The 20,154-nt window shown below is 56.2% G+C and overlaps 9 protein-coding genes across 9 annotated transcripts; 4 read left to right on the top strand and 5 right to left on the bottom strand.

Annotated features, from left to right (window-relative positions):
• Nucleotides 1–47: 47 nt before the first annotated feature.
• On the bottom strand, nucleotides 48–733 carry J7T54_008143 (uncharacterized protein; the record flags this gene model as incomplete). Its single annotated transcript, XM_051502744.1, has 3 exons — nucleotides 48–78; nucleotides 419–610; nucleotides 693–733. 3 exons carry the CDS (start codon nucleotides 731–733, stop codon nucleotides 48–50), a joined length of 264 nt encoding a protein of 87 aa, XP_051365905.1.
• Nucleotides 734–1,371: 638 nt separating this feature from the next.
• Nucleotides 1,372–5,722, top strand: J7T54_008142 (Transport protein particle subunit-like protein; the record flags this gene model as incomplete). The annotated part of the gene is made up of 2 exons (XM_051502743.1): nucleotides 1,372–1,537; nucleotides 1,587–5,722. The coding sequence occupies 2 exons, from the start codon at nucleotides 1,372–1,374 to the stop codon at nucleotides 5,720–5,722; spliced, it is 4,302 nt and encodes a 1,433-aa protein (XP_051365904.1).
• A 271-nt stretch (nucleotides 5,723–5,993) lies between these two features.
• On the bottom strand, nucleotides 5,994–6,450 carry J7T54_008141 (Vacuolar protein sorting-associated protein-like protein; the record flags this gene model as incomplete). The annotated part of the gene is made up of 2 exons (XM_051502742.1): nucleotides 5,994–6,127; nucleotides 6,195–6,450. The coding sequence occupies 2 exons, from the start codon at nucleotides 6,448–6,450 to the stop codon at nucleotides 5,994–5,996; spliced, it is 390 nt and encodes a 129-aa protein (XP_051365903.1).
• A 513-nt stretch (nucleotides 6,451–6,963) lies between these two features.
• Nucleotides 6,964–7,975, top strand: J7T54_008140 (protein MAK16; the record flags this gene model as incomplete). The annotated part of the gene is made up of 2 exons (XM_051502741.1): nucleotides 6,964–7,025; nucleotides 7,090–7,975. 2 exons carry the CDS (start codon nucleotides 6,964–6,966, stop codon nucleotides 7,973–7,975), a joined length of 948 nt encoding a protein of 315 aa, XP_051365902.1.
• Nucleotides 7,976–8,433: 458 nt separating this feature from the next.
• J7T54_008139 (uncharacterized protein) lies at nucleotides 8,434–9,222 on the top strand (the record flags this gene model as incomplete). Its single annotated transcript, XM_051502740.1, has 1 exon — nucleotides 8,434–9,222. The coding sequence occupies one exon, from the start codon at nucleotides 8,434–8,436 to the stop codon at nucleotides 9,220–9,222; it is 789 nt and encodes a 262-aa protein (XP_051365901.1).
• A 229-nt stretch (nucleotides 9,223–9,451) lies between these two features.
• Nucleotides 9,452–13,290, bottom strand: J7T54_008138 (GTPase-activating protein-like protein; the record flags this gene model as incomplete). The annotated part of the gene is made up of 5 exons (XM_051502739.1): nucleotides 9,452–9,798; nucleotides 9,852–10,433; nucleotides 10,485–11,982; nucleotides 12,470–13,032; nucleotides 13,134–13,290. 5 exons carry the CDS (start codon nucleotides 13,288–13,290, stop codon nucleotides 9,452–9,454), a joined length of 3,147 nt encoding a protein of 1,048 aa, XP_051365900.1.
• Nucleotides 13,291–13,647: 357 nt separating this feature from the next.
• J7T54_008137 (FAD-dependent urate hydroxylase-like protein) lies at nucleotides 13,648–15,043 on the bottom strand (the record flags this gene model as incomplete). The annotated part of the gene is made up of 2 exons (XM_051502738.1): nucleotides 13,648–14,698; nucleotides 14,748–15,043. 2 exons carry the CDS (start codon nucleotides 15,041–15,043, stop codon nucleotides 13,648–13,650), a joined length of 1,347 nt encoding a protein of 448 aa, XP_051365899.1.
• Nucleotides 15,044–15,833: 790 nt separating this feature from the next.
• Nucleotides 15,834–16,981, bottom strand: J7T54_008136 (Terpenoid synthase; the record flags this gene model as incomplete). Its single annotated transcript, XM_051502735.1, has 4 exons — nucleotides 15,834–16,230; nucleotides 16,304–16,554; nucleotides 16,605–16,633; nucleotides 16,693–16,981. The coding sequence occupies 4 exons, from the start codon at nucleotides 16,979–16,981 to the stop codon at nucleotides 15,834–15,836; spliced, it is 966 nt and encodes a 321-aa protein (XP_051365898.1).
• A 1,472-nt stretch (nucleotides 16,982–18,453) lies between these two features.
• On the top strand, nucleotides 18,454–20,115 carry J7T54_008135 (uncharacterized protein; the record flags this gene model as incomplete). Its single annotated transcript, XM_051502734.1, has 2 exons — nucleotides 18,454–18,971; nucleotides 19,029–20,115. The coding sequence occupies 2 exons, from the start codon at nucleotides 18,454–18,456 to the stop codon at nucleotides 20,113–20,115; spliced, it is 1,605 nt and encodes a 534-aa protein (XP_051365897.1).
• Between the last annotated feature and the right edge of the window lie 39 nt (nucleotides 20,116–20,154).

Here is a 20,154-nt window from a genome sequence, read left to right as displayed (position 1 = left end):
TACACTGGGAAAAGGGACCTACGCGAAAAAAGCCGGTTCATTGGGTGCTAAAAGACTTGGAAACTGCCGTCGAAGTATCTAGGAGGATTGTCGATCTATTTTCAGTTCCCAGAAAGAAACGCCTGGTGGGTTCTCTCGTAATGTTCGTGCACTGATGGATCGATCAGCCAACATCGGGCGTTGATGGATGGGCATGACAAAGGCCACTTGGACATCAAGGGTCAATCGTACCATAAACAGCCTCCTGGAGCGCCCCGCTTCCTAGAGCGAGTGGGACGAATCGTGGTGGGCAGTAGACGCAGTATCAGAAATCGCCGAAGGATTTGCGTCGGATATTCTCCATCTCGAGCTCTCGCGGCATGGGCTCCAGGAAATCGACAATGGGATCAGACCAAAGGGATTGAAAGGGTTAACGTACTTGGCACAGATGTACTCCCAGTGCTTGGGGAACCACCCTGCTGTATCCCAGTCCACAATGACCACGACTGTGTCGCTTTGCACCATGATGTTCAGACTGCTCAAGTCGCCGTGGGTCAGGAGCAGCGGGGCGTCGTCTGCCTCGCTCGCCTCGCGATAGAACGCCAAAAGCTCTTCTGGATCGGGATAATCGCTGCAATCAGCATCCAAGAGAATCAGACTGACGAGCTCCTCATATAACTCCCGAACTGTCTTGAATGGGCCCCAATGCTCACCTCTCGGTAGGTGACAATCCCAGAAAGACCCCCAGCGACATTGCCGACGACGGTGCCAGGTGGTGGCGGCACTGAGCGAAGCTCATCTATTATGCGACGAAGTTGGTACCGGGGGGCTCCAGTGGTGTCTTGATGCTCAGTTGAATTAGACATGTATTGCCGTAATGGCTGCCGCCTCAGGGGGTCGTGCTTCATTTAACGTGGGAGAGTAAGGTAAAAAGATAGAATTGAATCGGATAACTTTCGAGTCGATGACATTGTAGACGACTGAATACCCGAGGAAAGGTTACACAGCTGTCGAAAGAACCCGTTTGCCAAAGGGGCGAGATCGTAAAACAATACAGTACATGTACCTTACCTTATGCTGCTGGAGCTCACGTGCTGTGGAGAAGGTCTGCGCGCTGCAGCCAACCGCCGCCAATGGCGCAGTGAACATGGGCCATCACGGCTAGTCTTCAACCTCGAGCTCTCTCTCCCCTGTCCCCCACCGGAGCGAGAGGCTGCATCAAGCGTCGGTTTTGAAAAGCGCCTTGATCGAACAACATCTCAGGCTTGACGATCCCCTCACGAAGTTACGACCCCACGAAATGACCGCCTGAACACTCCCTCGCTTCACCGACACCGACGCTCTCGCAACAGCTTCCAAAGAGGACCATGCTGCACACCGAGCCCATATAGGATGAGCCTAGATCCGCTGCTCCCTACCGCTCCCGCGAGGGTGAAGGCGCTGCTTCTTCCCCTGGGCCAGATCAGAACAGATCGTTTTGTGTCCTTCGTCGACCGACTGCACAGTGAACATGTGGTCCATCTACGGGACGTCACCCCTGATGGGCGACCAAATCGCAGTAGGAGTTCCTCGTGCCAGCCGCCCCATGGCAGTACTGACTTGCGCAGACATGTTCTCGCCCTTGGCCTTCCCTGATGGTGCCATACTCTACGACCTCATCACGCATGTACCGCCGCCGTCGCACACAGCGCTTACCCCTTTCGACCTGTACCGAGAACCCCTGGCTGTCATCGCGCTGGCAGATGGGTCCGAGCTAGGGAAGGAGACTTTCAGCAAGAGCCAGTCGGTCAATGGCAGCGGCCCAACAATGGTCGAAAAGAGCATACGTGCGCTGTATCAGGAACTCGAGGATCTGCGCGACCAGTACCCCAAGGCCTTGGTGCACCAGGTGTTGATCTTCGATTACGTGCCGCCCGCGTCGACCATAGTACCTATCCCCGAGGGGGTCTTAGTGATACCACCGACCGAAGATTCACTCAGAACCACCATGAAGACGGTCATGTGCGACATCTCGTCACAACTTCTCGCGGAAATGACGACGCTGGCAAGGTCCTTCGAACAGATGACATCCATCGAGTCGCCTGTCCACTATTCTGGCACTCGCCCGATACCTGGCAAAGAGCACGGGGCCAATGGTATGCCTAGGAGAAACTCGCAATACTCCGTGCCACACCATGATGGACGTTCGGCCTCTGTCGGTGTACCCAGCAAACATCACGCACGCATGTCGATGCCTCCCGTTCCTACGCGCCCTGCGATGGGTTCGAGCAGCTCGACCCCGGGACGGCCTTCGACGCCAGTCAAGAACGGCTCTGCTAATGCGCCAGGGAACTCTGATGGCCCGAGTGAGGTGAGTAGCACACCATCGACGCCCGAGCGGACTGGCTCGCGTCCCGTTTTTGCGCACAACTCGCGCGACACATCCAGCAACCGAGTCTCGGTCCAAGGCTTCGGGCCCGGTGGCGCGAATGACAAGTGGCGTTTAAAAGGAAAAGGCAGGGCGTCCATTGTCATAGGCTCCCTTTATCTCCAGGCTGGCAGATGGAGTGATTCGTTGCGCGAGCTATCGGAGGGCGCGACGGCAGCGCGCTCGCTCAACGATCACATTTGGCACGGCAAGGCATTGGAGCTCATCTTGATGAACCTCTTCCTCTTGGGCTGGTCTAGGTTGGAGTTTCAGATCCCTTCAGTCTGTTTGCCCACGCAAGATGGGCCTAGCAAGTCATCTTGGTCGTCGAAGGTGGACGCTCAGGCGATCACCGCAGACCAGCCGAAGCACCTGCGCAATCTGCAGCTCATCCTGCCGGAATTGCTTGATAAAATCGTCAATCTCTACTCACGCAAGCGCACCGAGGCCGAGAAGCTGCCAAACCTGCCCTTTGCGGAAACTGTCATCAGGTCCTGCAAGATCCTTACCGCGTTGCATATGAGCAAGGGGGAGCTTAATCAGCACGCACTTGATATCATTGTCACGGGAAAGCTGCCAGCAAAGGGGCTAACAACATCCCCGCGCCTTCACATTGTGCCTACGCGACAGCAGATCGTGAACCTACTGATGGAGGCATTCCCGTCGTCACCGAGTTTCTCCGCAGAGTTGCTGACAACGGTGGACCGCGCCTCCATCCTGAGCGGGATTGCAGCCGTCTTGGGGCCGCTTGGGTTTCAAAGGAAGAAAGCAATGGTGATTCGCGAACTTGTTTCGGTTCTTATTGCTGGACTTGTGGAGGCCCGCACTCGAGGCGCGGCCGACGCTGGCGTGCATCCGGCTGCTGGACTCGTCTCGCTAGCACCAGGGTCTGATCCTCGTAGCGGCGTTGCTCTGGACGTGGGTCATGGTGATATCGAGTATGGCATAGAAGCCTTCCTTGAGCTCCTTTGCAGGTCGTACGGGATTGTGGCATTGGACCAATCGCGAAAGATCACAGACTCCGACTCGTCAATCGTTCGGGACTCAGATGAGGCTATCGTGGCTAGGATCCACGGGCAGTCTGCATCAAGATTCTTTGGCTTTACAGGGATCAAGCTCAACATCCTTCGCGCCTGCATCAACTTTGCCGAAGCCCTCCCGGATTTCAACGGTGTCCTCAAATTCTCAAGCGACCTATTAAGGACAGCAGGGTCTGGGGTTGCTCCAGGAGCGCGTAAGGAAGACTCTTCGCCCATTATCTTTGCTGAGGAACAAGCCCGCTTTGCCAGCAACATCGCCAGGACCTGGAGTCTTGCGCAGCAGCTTGGGATCCAAGATTGTGAAGCTGAATACTGGGATGAATTCCTAGTCAGAGGTATCAAACTTGAGCCTCTGCCAAGCATCAAGGCGCCTATACCCCACGCACACAGCGCTCTGCCGGGCGCATCGGCAGGAAGGGCCTCTCAGGATGTTGATCCGTTCATCTACAACCCCTTCCTGAAGAAGCCAGAGGAGGTTGCACAGGATTTGCTGGTCGCGGGAGACATGGCGACTTTTAGGATCAACCTACAGAACACATATGACACCGAGGTTGACATTGAGAGTATTCAAGTTGAAACTGACGGAGCTACATTTGAAGCTATGCCGTCTTCTACGCGGTTAGGACCCAATCGGACTCAACTTATGAAGCTCCATGGCAGGCCGATGGAAGCGGGGCAGGTCAAGATCACGGGAGCCATCGTCAAAGTGCGAGGCTGCCGAGAACGAAGGTTTCCTATTTTCACTCAGCCGTGGCATCCTGTTAGAGATGCCAAATCAAAAGTCAAAGGCGTGGCCGGGTTGGAAGAGTCGTTGCAGCCTATTAAACGACCTGGTCCTCAGTTGTCACCTGAATCATTGGGGTTGACTGTCATTGAAGCACAGCCTCTGGTGTCTGTGAAATCGACATCGCTGTCTCAGGCGTCGGTCATGATTCTCGAGGGCGAAAGGCAGATCTTTTCGGTCACTTTGCAGAACATGTCGGCAACACCCGTCGACTTTATGCTCTTCTCCTTCAGAGACTCAACGCAGGAGCCCCTAAAAGCGGCTCTCGCCAACCGAGACGCAAGTCCAGCCGAGTTGCACGAGTACGAGCTGATCCTCATGAAGAAGCAAGCGCTGCGCATACCCAAGGGCACCCAGACGCGCTTCATCGAGGCCGGCGGGGAGGCCACATTCGAGTTTGAGATTCTGGGAAAACCAGGTCTGACGCATGCTTCTATACAGGTGGATTACACGTACCTTGGAAAGCCTCGTGAAGAAGTCACGGAACAATTCTATACGCGACAAGCCTCGCTTGACCTCACAATCACTGTCAACGGCAGCCTTGAGCTTCCCCGCGCAGACATCCTGCCCCTGAACGAAGCAATCCCCTCCGCGTTTTGGGCCAAGTTTGGCAAGGGCGAGCCTGCGTCGCCTGAAGATTATTGTTTGCTATCGTTGGATGTCCGGAACATTTGGCCAAGCCTCATGTCAGTACACATTCAAGATGACGACGGCCTCCTGGTGGACGATGCCATTCTTCCCGGCAACACCAACCGCGTGCTTGTGCCGGTGAGGCGGGTGTTCTTGGAGGATCCCCACGCGGCCATCCCGAGCCTCAATCCTGCGCAAAACAAGCAGTTTGTCGTCAGTTCCACAACAATTTCCCCAGAAGCCGAGCGTGACAACCGCGAAGCGTTCTGGTACAGGGAGAGGATGCTTGACCGGCTAAGGGCCACGTGGACTACAACCAAGGGCGCCACACGCAGCGGGACACTCGAATTAAGAAACATCCGATTCAATCCTAGGATGGTCGAAGCCATCAAAGTGGATGAGATCGGCATGGACATGTCGATCCAGCAGCCGGACGGTCTAGACGAGCCCAGGATGACCTACACACACGAGGCGTTTACTTTTAAAGTACGGGTCACGAACCGCACAAGTCGACCAATCTCGCCCATCATCCGTATCATGCCGGCTCTTTGTCATCGCTCGAAGCACGTAGCCCTCGATCTCACGCGCAAGCTCGCATGGAATGGCACGCTGCAGCGAGTGCTCCCCAACCTGCAGGGTCATGAGAGCACGGATATCTTACTGGGGATGACGGCTCTGACCAGGGGACAGTATGAGCTCGCGACGACAGTTGAGGAGCTGCGAGCGCAGGATGACCCGGGAAGCCGGGACAGGCAATGTCAGATGGAAGGCAGACCGAGGTCTGACTCGCAAAATGCTGCTGACGCGGCGATTGGCACGCAGGGAAGAAGGGTGTGGCACTCGAGGCGCCCGTTTATACTTACTGTGCGCGACAGGGACTGATGAAGCCTACGAATTGTAACATGAGCATTAGACATAGCATGTAGACATCTACTGTACCCCATAGCTGCGGCTTCGAACACATGACGGCGTAGAGAAGAAGTGAGGCACAGCTGCTGATGAAACGTAAAACATGATTCAAAACTCCACGCAACGTACTCCATGCCATGGATGCCCGCTATGAATACATTTGCGCAGATAGTGCCACAACGCCTATGGTCCCAGGCTCTCTTATCTCACGGCATTCGCTCGCTCTTCTCTGGCCGGCTCGTGTTTAGAAATCTTGCTCCTCGTGGAAGAACATGCTGAAGCTAACAATGGTGCCGTAGATCAACAAGCCACCGACAATGGACATGATCATGGCTTCGATCTGGATGAGGCCAGCATGCGCAAGAACGACGGGCAGGGCTGTGTGCCGGATTAGCATGGCGTATTCCCTCCGACGTGTGTGCCCGCTGGTCAAGATTGAACTCACCCATGCCCATCACAACGAAGAAGCCGGTAAAGAAGCGACCCAGGTCCAGCACGGCGGCCCCCGAGCTCTCGACAAAGTCATCTGGGTTGGCGCATCGTCCGCAGATCCAGTTCGGCACTGGCGCGATGATATATGTGGCGACAACGAGGAGGGGATAGTACACCTTGAACAGGGCGCACGAGAGGATGACGAGGAGGAAGCCGACGGCGAGGACGAACGACAGTGCGATGATGGTCTTGAGGCCGGCGGTAGGCATGGCGATGATATGCTCTCCGGGGAGAGAGTCTTGCAGTCGTCGCGGGAGGGATGCTTGTTCGGATGACCGATTCGCCTGGTGATCGCGTGGCGTGGGGGAGGTTGTGGTGGATGCGATGATGCAGTGCGAGATGAGGCTGGACTGGACTGCACTGGAGCTGTCAAGTCGCAAGCACTTGACGCGTGGGCCAGCTCCAGCCAGTCCAGCGGGCAACGTCCCGCAGCAGTGACGACTCGCGCCGGAAGCTGGATTTGTCCGACGCGTAGCCAGGTGGGCAGGCGGTGTGGCTGGTGAGCCGCGATCCCTGCACCGGCCGGCCAATCAGTGGACCCTTGATTCTGCCAGAGGCCTCGCCCAAAATTTCTGAGAAAGTTGGGAAAGAAGAAAACCTTCTGGTGGCCCCGCTGAAATTCGCCAACTCTTTCTCTGCGTTTTGCGTATGAACACTATCCTCCTCTCTTTTCTTTTTTTCTTTTGCTATCAGGATATCAATCCTGGTAAGTAATTCCCAAGATGGCATCTGACGAGATTATCTGGCAAATCATCAACCAGCAATTCTGCTCCTTCAAGTTAAAGTATGAGAGAGAGTGTGATCGCCCATTCCACGAGGACACCGTCGCTAACCAAGGACTTTTACAGAACGGACAAGAAGCAGAACTTTTGCCGCAACGAATACAACGTTACCGGTCTCTGCAACCGTCAGTCATGCCCTCTCGCCAACTCTCGCTACGCCACCGTGCGCAAGCACCCCACCAAGGCGACGCTGTACCTGTACATCAAGACGGCGGAGCGCGCCCACATGCCGTCCAAATGGTGGGAGAAGATCAAGCTGTCCAATAACTACACCCGCGCCCTCGAGCAGATTGACGAGCGACTGGCATACTGGCCCAACTTTACGACACACAAATGCAAGCAACGTCTCACACGGCTGACACAGGTGGCCATTCGCATGAGGAGGATCGCTGCGCAAGAAGAGCGCCTGGGCGAGAAGCTCGTGCCCAAGCTGGCGCCCAAGGTGCGGCACAGGGAGGCTACGAGGGAGCGCAAGGCCGAGCGCGCGGCCAAGCTCGAGAAAACCATTGAGAGGGAGCTGCTGGACCGCTTGCGACAGGGCGCGTACGGCGACCAGCCACTCAACGTTAGCGAGGACATCTGGAAGAAAGTTCTCAATGCCATGGAGAAGGACGGCGAGGGTCAGCGCGACGAGGATCTGGACGAGGGCATTGACGAGGACGACGAGGACGAGCTCGACAGCGAGGTCGATGACCCGGAGAAGGCGGTGCAGTACGTCTCGGACATTGACGAGAGCGACGAGGAGCTGGATGACTTCCAGGACTGGTTCGACGAGGAGGCGGACGAGGATGCCGAGGAGGATGATGACGAGGATGAGGATAGCGAGGATGAGTCGGCAAAAACCAGCCTCAAGCGCAAGAGGGCTCGCGCCGCCAAGGTGCCGGCCAAGAAGCTCAAGCAGGAGAAGCAGAAGGAGAAGCTGCCCGCTCTCACCAACGATCTGGATTGGTGATGGTCTGTACATGCTACGGTGTATGTGTTGCATTGTTGGCGTTTGGCGCTGAGGGAGGAAAAGAATTTCATATTTCAACGTCGTCAACCTTCTATAGGATTATCTTTGAACATTGAGGCTTTGATTATCGCAACTTATCATCTGCACCATTTGACTGAAGACATTCTGACAATGTGATGATGAAATCTTCGTTTGTTTAAAAAGTTCCTGGAGTTTGCGCGGTGAAACAGCAGCGCTAAACCGCATCGGTGGGTCCCAGACGGTGGTCAAACCCCACGTCATGCGCGACTGCTCAACTCTCTCCTCCGTGACCACCATTCCCAACCTCGACCACACACCGAGGTCGAGCACAAAGTAGCACACCTACTACCGAGAGGACAAGACAATACTGTACCACCGAGTCATTGCACGACCTACTCGCAGCCGGTCGCCTCACCACCCAGGGGGCGTCCCTCACCATGACATCCTGGTACTCCAACCTCCTAACCAAAACCTCGTCACAAATCTCCAATCTCCGCTCGACACTCCTCGCCTCGGAAGCCGACGGCGACACCGAAGACGACACGCACGTCGCCCGCGTGCTGCGAAACTACTACACAGAGAAAGGCCGCCCCTTTCCGCCATGGCTGCCCCCTGACCCCAAGGCGCCACCGCAGCAGTCCGTCCAGCCGCTGTACGCACAGTCAGGGAATGGACCAATGCAACAACAGCAGCAACAGCAACAGCAACGGGCCCCGCAGCCCGGAGGCGGTGGTCTCAGCAGTTTGTGGGACAACAATGGCGGCCAGCAGCAGCAGCAGCAAGTGCCACAGAGCCTGCGGGCTGGCGGCGGTGGGAGAGGGGGCGGAGGACAGCCTGGGTTGATGCAGAGACTGGACGATCGGCCATCGCCTGGGAGCCGTGCGGGCAGTATTCACAGTGTTCACTCCACGTCGAATGTATCATTGGCGCCCTCGCCCTCGGGTGGCGGTGGCTCGTCAGCTCAGGATCGGCTAAAGCAGAGGCTTTGGGGCGCTCGGTCGGGGAGTCCACAACAGGGTGCGCAGAGTGCCTACCAAGCTCCGCCCGCAGGAGCTTCTGGTGGCTATGATGATCGGGGTAGTGGTGGCGCACCGCATATGAGTGCGAATGCGCCCTGGTCGAATGGCGATGACTACAGTGGCGGCGGCGGCGGTGGTGGGAGATCTGGACTACCCAGCGCTGGTCGACGGCAAGGGCTGCCAAGCAACCCACGGGGATATAGATAGCGGACCAAGTGGCCGGGTCTTTGGCGTTGCTCATGTGCATGTGACTATAGCAAGGCGTTCTACTGGGAAATGCGAAACCATATTTTCAAAGTATGAGAAACTCTACTTCTCTTGACATTAGATGCGGTATATAGCCGAAAAGTGATCCCCCTCAAAAAAAATGAAACACCGCCCCTCGCTTTGATATGTGTCGAGACGCCCCTCATACTATACAAGTCTCGTGCTGTTGCTACCTCGACGGCATGCCATCGCCCTTCTGCGCAACTGTCGTGCGTGGAAGGACCTCCACCTGCCGGCTCAGTAGTTTCCGCAGCTCAGGCGTGATGACCTTTGTCTCCTCCTCCTTGCCCTTGCCTTTGCCATTGGTCTTGTTCGGGGCGGCGCTGCTGCTAGGCCGACCATTGGTCGAACTTGGTCCGTCTAAGGTCGTGGGGACTGATGAAGCCGACGACTTTCGCGGACCGGGGAAGTTGGGCTTCTTGTCTACTGCCTCTACCAAGCGCTGGAAGCGACGGAAGAGGGCTTCGGCTTTGATAAGCGTGGCTTGAAGATCCATGGTGTTGCTCAGCTCGTTGACTGCACCGGGTTAGCTCTGTATTGAACAATGAGACGCAAAGGATCAGACGTACTGTACTTGAGGACCTCGTCAAACGCCTTGAGATGCGTCATGATAACGTCCCGATGTTTTTCCAATATCGCCAGCGCGATAAAGAGGTGGAAGTTGGCACTCATGTAGTCTGTCCACAAGCCCTCCCAGAGACGTAGAACGTCCAGCCACTCAAACTCACGTTTGTACCAGACCAGGAGCATCCTGAAGAAGAAGAAAAAGTTGGTGCTGTCGGTGCTCTGCAGGTGGTCCCATAGCTTGGGGTCCATAAAGTGGACGAGCTGGTCGAGAGTCAAGAGTTGGTTGCGCATGCCGGACTGGTCACGCAGAAAGTTGCGCTCCATCCTCTCCATGAACTTCTGGAACGCCCAAAAGGCGACTGCGTCGTCCTGGATGACGGCGTAGAGGGGGGCGAGAAGGTCAGACATGCCCTGCACGTAGCCTAGGTCCTTATTGTACTCATTGTACGTCAGAAGCATTTCCTTGATCTGCTCGAGATGGACGTTGGTGCCTGTCTCGGCAAATGGCGAGTTGGGATCGGGATGGGGAGTATCCTCCCCGGCAAAGATGGGCACATGGCGATCAGTCCGGTGCACATCCTTCTCTACACAACATCAGTCAATCTTCCTCTGGGATGCGGTCTCGTTGGTCTTACCGATGCGCCCCTTTTGCTCGCGCCACCATTCACCTGTTTCACCTTCGCCGCCCTCCCCCTCGAGACGCTCCCACCATGACAGCTTGAGCTTGTAGTACTGGTCTCGAAGCGACGCCAGCTGAGCCTTGCGGTCATCTGCCGTACCGTACCAGTCGTAAACACCAAGCAGGAACAGCCAGGCTTCCTTTCGGACACCATCTTCAGGGTCCAGCCCACCATGAAAGACGCGATCCTTCACCTCGTCAATGGTCACCGCAAGACGGCCGCTGTCTCGGTCGAAGAAGGACTTCCACTCCTTCATGGTGACAGGCTTCCGTCTGTCTTCCATGGATAGAGCGCTACTGCTCTCCAAGAGTTCGAATTCGCCGAGTTCCGTGTCCTCCAGTTCCATCACGTCTTTCGCAGTCCACATCCGCCGGTTCCTTTCACGCTCACTCTGCTCAGCGATACCCATGGCCCACCGCGCCAGGTACACTCGGGCACTGTCGAATTCATCTTGCAATGTTTGCACCTCGGGCGTCCTGAGCATATTCTTGACCTGGGGCGGCAAGTTTGAGTTTTCGGCGATGTCTTGGGCTGTCCTCCGGGTGAAAGTTGTAACCTTGCTAAACTGGTTCATGAGGTTCCAGCCGGTCTCCTTGAAGAACTTGACAAAAGGGTCCATCTCGGCGTCGCCTCTCGCATTCGCGCCTTGCTTTTTGGACGAGGTGGGCTTGTTGCCAAAGGCTTCCATGTCCTCGGCGCTAGGGTCGATGAGGAAGATATTTGGCTCGGCTCCCGACCTCTCGACCTTGACGTACCGTCGCAACCAACGAACGATCTCGTCGCCACCCCAGAACATCTGGCCATGCTCTCCAAAGGGGTCAAAGGTGTCTTTTGTGAGCTTCTTCTTCTGATGCATGGTGCTCTGGCATTCATTGTCGTGGAAGAAGAGCGCGGGGAAGCTGTCGCCGGCGCGGGAGTTGACAATGATGGATCCGTACCACCAGCCGAGACTCGGTGGTCGGACTTGCAATGAGTAGATCGCATTAATAGGTATGGCGAAGGAATACCCGGCGGCCAGAGAGCCGACGCTGGTCGTGACTGTGGGAGGTGGGGGCACGAGGTACGTTTGTTTAGGAGGCGAGTCGCCGTCGCTGTATGCATCGACCTTGACGTACATGCTCTCCGACTCGCCGAGGGAGGTTTCGGGAACCCATGCTAGGAGCAGATCGGACGAGGCGGACGAGTTGGTCTCATGCGTGGATGAGGATGTATTTGGCGAGGGTTTCTGTTGTAAGAGGGCAATGTACCCTGGAATGTTGTCTTTTGCTGAAGGGCTGGGGTGGATGTAGACCTTGCTCTTTGCAAACAGCAGTTTCACACCTCTCCCGGTTCGCGTGTGCATGATGGTGTTGTAGTCGCCTTCATCGTCGTCACTCATGGCGTAGAAGCTATTGGATGGAGAGGACGCACGCGGGGCATCAACACCAGATCCAAAGCTGGACATTTGGGGAGTCTTTGCGCTTGCAGCAAGCCGTGCCGCAAGGGAGGGATTCAAATCGGTTGGCTCGAAATATGATCTCCAAGCTTCAAGTGAAGTACGTGGAGATCGAAAGTTTGTGTGGGAGTGGAAAGGGTGGTCATGATGACGGTGCTCGTGGTTGGGTGGGCAAACTGGGCATGTGAGAGTTCACTGAGCGAGCCAGCCAGCCAGCAAGGTTGGTTGGGGTAGTTTGGAGGGGCAAGCTGTCCCAAAGCGTAGTAGCTGGGTTGTGGCTGACGTGCTTGATGACGACGCTGCGCCACAGGCAGCAACGTTATGCTCTTGATAGCTGCGCCGAGCTACCCTATACTTTGAATTGGAACGCCTTCAACCCTCGTTCCCTTCTTCTCGCGTTCGTTCCCTCAAGAATCTCAGGGCACCCAGCTAGAAGCCATCCCCATCTTTTGATGAAGCCCTCAGTCGCCTCCCATCTTCCTTGGTCCCAGGCGTCACCCCATACGATTAATGCCGCGTGCTCCACGCCCTGACCTGCGCCGACATCCACAATGTCACGACACAACAAGTCCTCGTCGACAGTGCCCGCAAGAGAGTGCGCAGCAATCAAGAAGTTGTCGCGCATCCTCGGCGAAGGCAACAAGTCAATCCAAGGATGGTGAGGCGTCGACCGTTGCAGTGACGTGGGCACCATGTTGGGTGGGAGTGACGGGTCAGACGAGGCAGGTTGGTTGCAAAACTTTGAGGTCGTTCGTTTCATCAGCCACTCGTCCCCAACTTGCAGCAATGCTGCGTTGCGCGCCAGACCGTAGAATACGTTGACGCGTACAATGGTGGTGAGGCAGCCGTGCGCTGGGCTGCCCATCCCCGTGCTGAAATACGCCTGCTCGGCCTGTCTTCTGAGCTGCTCCAGCGTCCTCTCACTGCTCGGCGCGTCGCCCGTGCTGAGAAGAAAAGGCTTGGATCGACCTCTTCTCTGGATCAACTGTGTTTGCTCCTCACGGGATACGAGGTGCAATGCCCCGATTGCGACTGTAAGTTTGTCGACCTCTTCGGTTTGTTGGCTACCTGACAGGGGAGCATCGCCATCAGCATCGTTCTGTTGTCTCAATCTCCGCCCTGGTTGCCCTTTAGCGTCTCAATCTGGATTGAGTCAGACGAAAACTCACTGCGCGCTCTTTGATTGAGCCGATTCTGCAACTTCCGCCGCTCTTTCGCGCCGGTCAGGCCTGTCCAGTCCTCCGAGTGAACTTTGGCCTCAGCCGTTTGCCGCATGGGCAGCAGCTGAATGGCGTTTTCCTCTCGCGGGACAATTATCGCATCCATTTTGATACATGACTCTGTGGATGGCGCGCAGAGCTTGTAGTTTGCTGACAATTACGAACCAATAGAGGAGATGGCACCCGTGGGGACCGGAATCCTCGTCTCGGGTGGTGTCGTTGGTGTGTGGAGTCGTCTGTCACCACGTCCATCACCTTGGCAGATCACGAGCCACGTGAGAACTCAACAACTGATTTTCATCTGGAGCTTTGCGTCAACATCTGCTTGACATTTAGGCAAGGAGCGGTGAGTCAAAGTAAATCGTTTATCAGTGTTTTAATTGCCTATCTGATGTGAAGCTTTCTCGTGTCGGACCTGGCCTGGTCCTAGTCTAGCATTTGAGCATAGGTCTTCCTCGATGTATCATGTCTTGATGGGGCGGATGGGATGAGCCCATGGCATGGCACCCGAGAAGGGCTCTGCGTCCCCCAAAAAGTCCAGAGCATGCCCCGCGCTGACCAGCTTCGATCCCTTGTACCTGATCATGAACCAGTCAAACCTGGGGATCACGGTCGTCACCGCCTCGACGAGCCAGTGCATGCGCCCTGACCAGCTCCCGTCCCTCGCAGACTGCCGTGTCTGTGTCGCAGAGAATTCGAACACAGCCTGCATGTTGTCTTTGCGTGCCTCCTGGTATTCGCCAAAGACCGTTTCCAATTGCGGCAGTGTGGGCTCCGTGTCCTGTGTTGTCCCGAGAAGCGCTACGATCTTGTTGGTCAAAACGGCGACATCCTGGATGCCTGAGTTCAGGCCCCAGCCGGCGTTGGGGGTGACCTTGTGCGCCGAGTCGCCTGCCATGACGACTCTGCCCCAACTCCAGTGCTCCAAAACGCCTTCGTCGAGGTTGGACATGCCAGCGCTGTGTCTCGTGGGCCAGATGTCCCCAAAAGCGATTCCGGGGCCAATGTGCAGGTTTTTGAGCTCCTCTGCATAAGCCTCCATGTCCTTGTCATCGTAGTCCCTCCGCTCTTGCGTGGGGGCGTCGAGAAGACCGAAGAGGAAGAACCAGCCCCTGTCCTTGCCGGTAAGGAACATGGAGGACACCCCTGAGTCAGAGTGACAGTCGAGGTGGTCGCCTGGGCTCAAGCCAGGCGGGATTGGGACAGTTCCCCACATGCATTTATAGCATGCAGTGTAAGGCTTCTCAGCGTTGACAGGAGTCGACGGCGACGCTTCAAGGGCGAGTCTGCGCATGAAACCACGTGTTTTGCTGTACACGCCGTCTGCCCCGATAACGATGGTGCCTTTGAAGGTTGAGCCGTCCGCACAGAATACAGTCACTCCGTCGGCTGTCGAGTTGACGTCGACAACTTTCTTGCTCGTGTGGACCTTTTCGCGCGCGGCAGGGGATAGATTGTCCAGCAGAATCTTTAGGACGTCCTGTCGATGGAAGGTCATTGGTCTCTGCCCCACGCTATCAAAGATCAGCATGCAACAAGAAAGAAAAGGCATGAAGCAACTACCTTTCGTCGAAAGCATGGAACGGTCTGACGTCCTTTCTGACCTTTCCATCGGATTTCACGAGAACGGCCCGCTCATGCTCTGCTGATGCCTGTCTGGCCTTCTCCTCCAGACCCAGTTGGTGGAAGATCCGTAGAGAGGCGGGGTTCAGGACCAAACTTGATCCAGCATCGGGTGTGCATGTGTTGCGAGCCTCGAGGACGACAAAGTCAATGTTGGCCGAGGCGAAGGCATGGGCGGCTGTCAGGCCCACGGGGCCACCACCCACGATGATGGCTCGAAAAGGTCTGGTAGTCATTGTGCAGTTTCGTGACGAGTCAAATACATGGACGAAGTAGTCGTGAATGATTGTTTATTTTATAGGCAAGGGGTGTAACAGATCTCTTTGACAGGATCACCAGTGAGTACTGATGAGAAGCACTCGAGCTGTTGAATCTCGAGTGACTGGACGAGTTGAACGTCAATGCCTGACCTGTACCAGAATCTCCAAAACCACCAAACATCACGTCTTCCAGCGCCTGGGAAGGTTCGCAGTATATATATGGAAGCTAGACGATGAACACGGAGCACATGCAAACTTTGCTTGCGTACTACGCGCCTCACCATTGATGTCGGTGCTTGGCGACGGATCCCCGAACGTAGCTTTAATGGCAAACGGACGACTCAGAGGGCCGCGGCCGGTCCCGACACCGACGCTAACCGGCAACTGTGGAACCTCCAACGGCGCCATCTGCGGCTGCACTCAGAACCGAAACCCGAGTCGACTTACACCGGCTTTGGGCGGATTCGAACACACTCTATCTCGATGGATCTCGCAAACTCTTCGACAGCCGAGCGTTCATATGCAAAGGAGATCGCGGCTTTGTTGAATTTGATCGAAGCCCCTCAGCTTACCCCTGCATGTACTCATACATACATGTGGACAGCTGGTCGATCACACCGGACATCACTCAAGCCGTCATTGTGTCGAGTACGTCGAACCCTGTGCTAACCATCGAATAGAAGATGGGCGCATTCACACAAAGGTTCCGTCAATAGCATATATATTGTTGTATCTGGTCCAGCTATCTTCGCCAAAAGCCATCACATCAGGCTTCCTGCACCTGGTAACGAGGCGCAGTCGCCTGCCAGTAGCAGCTCCCACCAGCAAACAGCTCAATCGCCGTGCAGTACAGGAGCACCCTCTCTGAGGGACCCTGCCTGACCAGAGCCTGCTTGAGTCTGACGGCACGGCGCTCCTCGTCGACAATGACACCAGCCAGCATGGTCATGGCCGCGCCTTCAGAGAGCCTGAGCTCGCGGCGGAGCACGTCGACGCCGTTGCGCACGCGGTCCGTCGGCTGGTTCTTCTCGACGTTCCAGCTGAAGTAGTCGTTGGTGAGACCGGCAGCGCTGGCGATGGCCATGTCGTACTCCTTGACCTGGGCGTACTCTTCCTCCGAGAGCTGGAACCCCATTCCCCAGCGCATCAGGAAGGAGGACATGCTGCGAGCGCTTGTTAGCATTTGAATCACCTTTGCTGTGGAACGCGGGCATGAGAGAGGCGATGAGAACGTACGCATAGCCAGAGTTGAGGATACGAAAGGCGCTGTACTCCTCAAACTTGTCAAAGTTGACGCTGGTGCTGTCGTATGCCGCGAGATAGGTCTGCAGCGTCTTGACGAGGGCGGGGCCTTGAGCAGGATCCATGTCAATGGCCAGGCGTAGGATGCGTGCCAGCGCACTCTGTCTGCGGTTGACAGCCACAAAGGTGGACGGGTCAATGTGGACGGTCAGTACCTGGGCAAGGAGCTCGTGTTCCTTCATGGCCTGCGACTGGTCAGCATCGATCGTCTGGGCTGGGCGCCAGTGGGACTCACGATGCTGTGGTCGAGTTCCTCGATGATATCTTGGTAGATTAGTCTAAGCCAAGATTTCGCCATTCAAGGGGCAGTGCTAAATACTGACCATCGTGGATCCACATGATCTCAATGATACATCCCACAAGCTCCAGCCTGTCGGGAAAGGCAGAGCAGTGGCAGATGGAAAATGGGTCGCCATAGGTGCTGGCCTGTCTCACCTTGGCACGGTGGCGCTCCCGCGTGTCGGGCATTGTTGCCTCGATGCCGATTCGGCGGAGGGCCTTGGTGATGCGATCAGCTTCCACGTTGATGCCCACCGGGTAGCGGGAGAAGAACCCCGGGATCTCGCGCCCATCCAGTGGCTTCAGAATGGCTGAGAAGGAGTCAAGAGACATGATGAAAGTGGAGGAGGGATGGGAATACTGTGAAGAGTGGCTTGCTTGGTGAGTTGTGAGATGCAGCTTTGGAGCCTACAAGCAAGCAAACCTCTGTATCTGGGAAGGGCATCCCTTTCTTATAGACTCCTGTTACATTGATCCACGTCACCTCTCCCCTAGTGTTGGAGAGGGAAGCTGCATTGACGTGTTTCTTCATGTTCACTCCTCAACTCTCTTACGGCACAATCTTCGTTCGACGTCAAGCGGTCCGAGGTCCGTCCGTGTAGGATTTATGATGGACGGGAGCATCGGTCCACTTCCGCAATCCAAAGTGAGTGGCTGGTCCTGTCGTCGTCTAAGCTCCAGATATTTGGAGTCCGACCGCACCGATGCGGCCCTGATACATCAGTCTCATTGGCAGATAGCAGCATGAATAGGAACGCACGTGGCACATTATGCAAGGTGAAAGAAGTACCATTGTAGTTGGATGGTAGGGGGGTGATCATCTGGGCATTGTTGGCTGTTCTCTCGTCCCGGGAAACCGGTTGTGGGATTCTGGCCATCCAATCGACAAGGGTGATCAACGTCTTGGCTCTGCAGTCTGCACGACCTTGGAACGAGTCTATTGTCACAGACCACAGCACGGATCACTACGTACGCGCCATAATAATAATGGGACGAAGCTCCGGCAAAGTCATGATAGAGACACAGAGAAGAGGGGGCGTTGAGCCAAGCCAAGTTGAAGTCGATGATATGCATTCGACAAGCCTCCAGATCTATGTAACACAGAGATCCTGCCCGTCCCTCGATAGCGCGGAAATCGAGTCCTCGGGTACACCTAGATATCTGTTTATGTTGAGTTGTCGAGGGCGAAAATATCCGGAGGATTGGCAATGATCACGCCCCCAGGCCAAACAGCCGGCAAGTATAATCCTGAACTGCACACGGATGAGCCTCTTATCCCTCACTTTATATTGCTTTGCTGGCCAGGAACCAGGCAACTGGTTCTCACCCACCATCTTTCCTCATCTCCTGCCTCAGGGAAGCCCGTGGACTGTTGACCGTCGCCATATCTCCTGTCAACATGGCCAATGGGACCATTTCCGGGAACATCGTGACAACAGACGTCAAAGCGTCTTGACACGTCAAGCAGCATGACTCCCTCAATGTTATCAGTCTCCTGGCATTCATTCTGGCCACAGCTCAAAGCATTGGGCATCTCGCTTGCAGGATGGCCTGCAGTTGGTTCTTGACATCCGCATCTAGACCGCGAACGCCGACAAGCAGACGGCGAGAACGACGCCAATCCGTAATGCTCATGTGAAATGTCGGTCAAGTTATGGATTGGAGGCCTTCCTCTTCCCAAGATATCTCCCGGGCTCTCCCAACAGTTCCAGCAGGGAAAATCATCTTCGCAAGCCCTTCACGCACAAGATCTACATACCCATTGTCATTACTACCCTGCGCTGCGTAGCAACCAGACACATACCATGTTTCCCTTCACTCTTCCAACATTGGCTATTGCTGCCGCTCTAGGTCTCCTCATCTGTCAACTCCTCCCCAAACGGCCCAAGAACCTACCCCCAGGCCCCAGACCCCTCCCCATCATCGGCAACGCCCTGGACTTTCCCCCATCCAACTCCGTTGAGTACCAGCACTGGCTCAAGCACAAGGACACCTATGGAGGGATCAGCGCCGTCCACGCCATGGGCATGACGCTAGTCATCCTGCACGACAGACAAGCCGCCCAGGACCTCCTGGAGAGGGACGCCGCCAAGACTTCTGGCCGTCCTGCCATGATCTTTGCCAACAAGTACTGCGGGTACGAGGACCTCCTCAGCTCGCAGGGCTACAATGACACTTTTCGACGGTACCGCAAGCTCCTGCACAGGGAGTTGGGCACCAAGGCGTCTGTGCTCAAGTTCAGCGACTCCCAGGAGGTCGAGGTGCGAAGACACCTGCTCCGCGCCCTGGAGGAGCCGGACAAGTGGCTCGACCACTACAAGACGTGAGTGCTCCTGAAGAGAGAAGCTAGCCTGTCTGCCCCTCTGACGTGCTTGACCAGCTCGGCCGGTGCCACCATCCTCAAGATGACCTATGACTACACCATCGAGCCTCACAGGCCCGATGTCCTCGTTGACCTCATCGAGCGCATGATGAACGAGTTCTCCCTTGCAGCCGTGCCCCTCGCCTGGTCCGTCGACCTGTTCCCCATTCTAGGCTACCTCCCCGAGTCCTTCCCCGGTCTGCAGTTCAAGAAGATCGCCCGCCGATGGCGCAAGACCATCCGGGACGTCGGCTACGTCCCCTTCCAGTTCGTCCAGCGCCAGATGGAGGCCGGACGGGCCAAGACCTCATACACGTCCAAGGCCATCGAGTCCTTTGTCACCGTGAACGACGCCACGGGCGTCCCGCAGCTAAACCGCGAGGACGCAGAGTGCATCGTCTGGACAGCGGCGAGCCTCTACGGCGGCGCCTCGGATACGACTGTCATGGTCCTGACCACCTTCACCCTTGCCATGATTCAGTGGCCCGACGTTCAGCGCAAGGCGCAGGGAGAGATTGACCGTGTCGTGGGGACATCGCGTCTTCCTAGTTTCCAGGATAGGGGTGAACTGCCCTACGTCAACGCCATTGTCAAGGAGGCCTTTCGATGGTGGCCCATTGCTCCCATGGGCTTCCCCCACTCCACGGACGATGACATTGAGTACAGGGGCTACCACATCCCCAAGGGATCGTACCTGATTCCCGCGGTCTGGTGGTTCCTGCACGACCCAGAGGTGTACTCGTCCCCGGAGGTCTTTGACCCAGAGCGCTTCCTGAAGCCGCGAGACGAGCCAGATCCGGGGAGCGATGCTTTTGGGTACGGGCGCAGGGTCTGCCCGGGTCGACACTTTGCTGATGCGAGCATCTACCTCAACATTGTCCAGGCGTTGGCCACATTCAACATGGAGCACGCTGTCGACGCAGCGGGGAACAAGATCCCGGTCCAAGCCCATGATACGCACGGCATCCTGAATCATCCATCCAAGTTCCGCTTCAAGGTGTCGCCCCGCAGCGCGCAGCACGAAGAGCTAATCCGCAAGGTCGGAGTAGAGCACCCCTGGGAGAAGAGTGATGCATCGCTCCTTGGTGGGGAGGGGTGGGCGTGATTTGGCTGTTGCTTCTAGCCCACTACTAGGTATGTGAGC

Source organism: Emericellopsis cladophorae, assembly GCF_022114955.1.
Source record: "Emericellopsis cladophorae strain MUM 19.33 chromosome Unknown NODE_3_length_1261782_cov_116_963312, whole genome shotgun sequence".
Taxonomy (NCBI): Eukaryota; Fungi; Ascomycota; class Sordariomycetes; order Hypocreales; family Bionectriaceae; genus Emericellopsis; species Emericellopsis cladophorae.
Note: the sequence above shows the minus strand (reverse complement) of the source record. Positions and strands in the feature narration are given on the sequence as shown.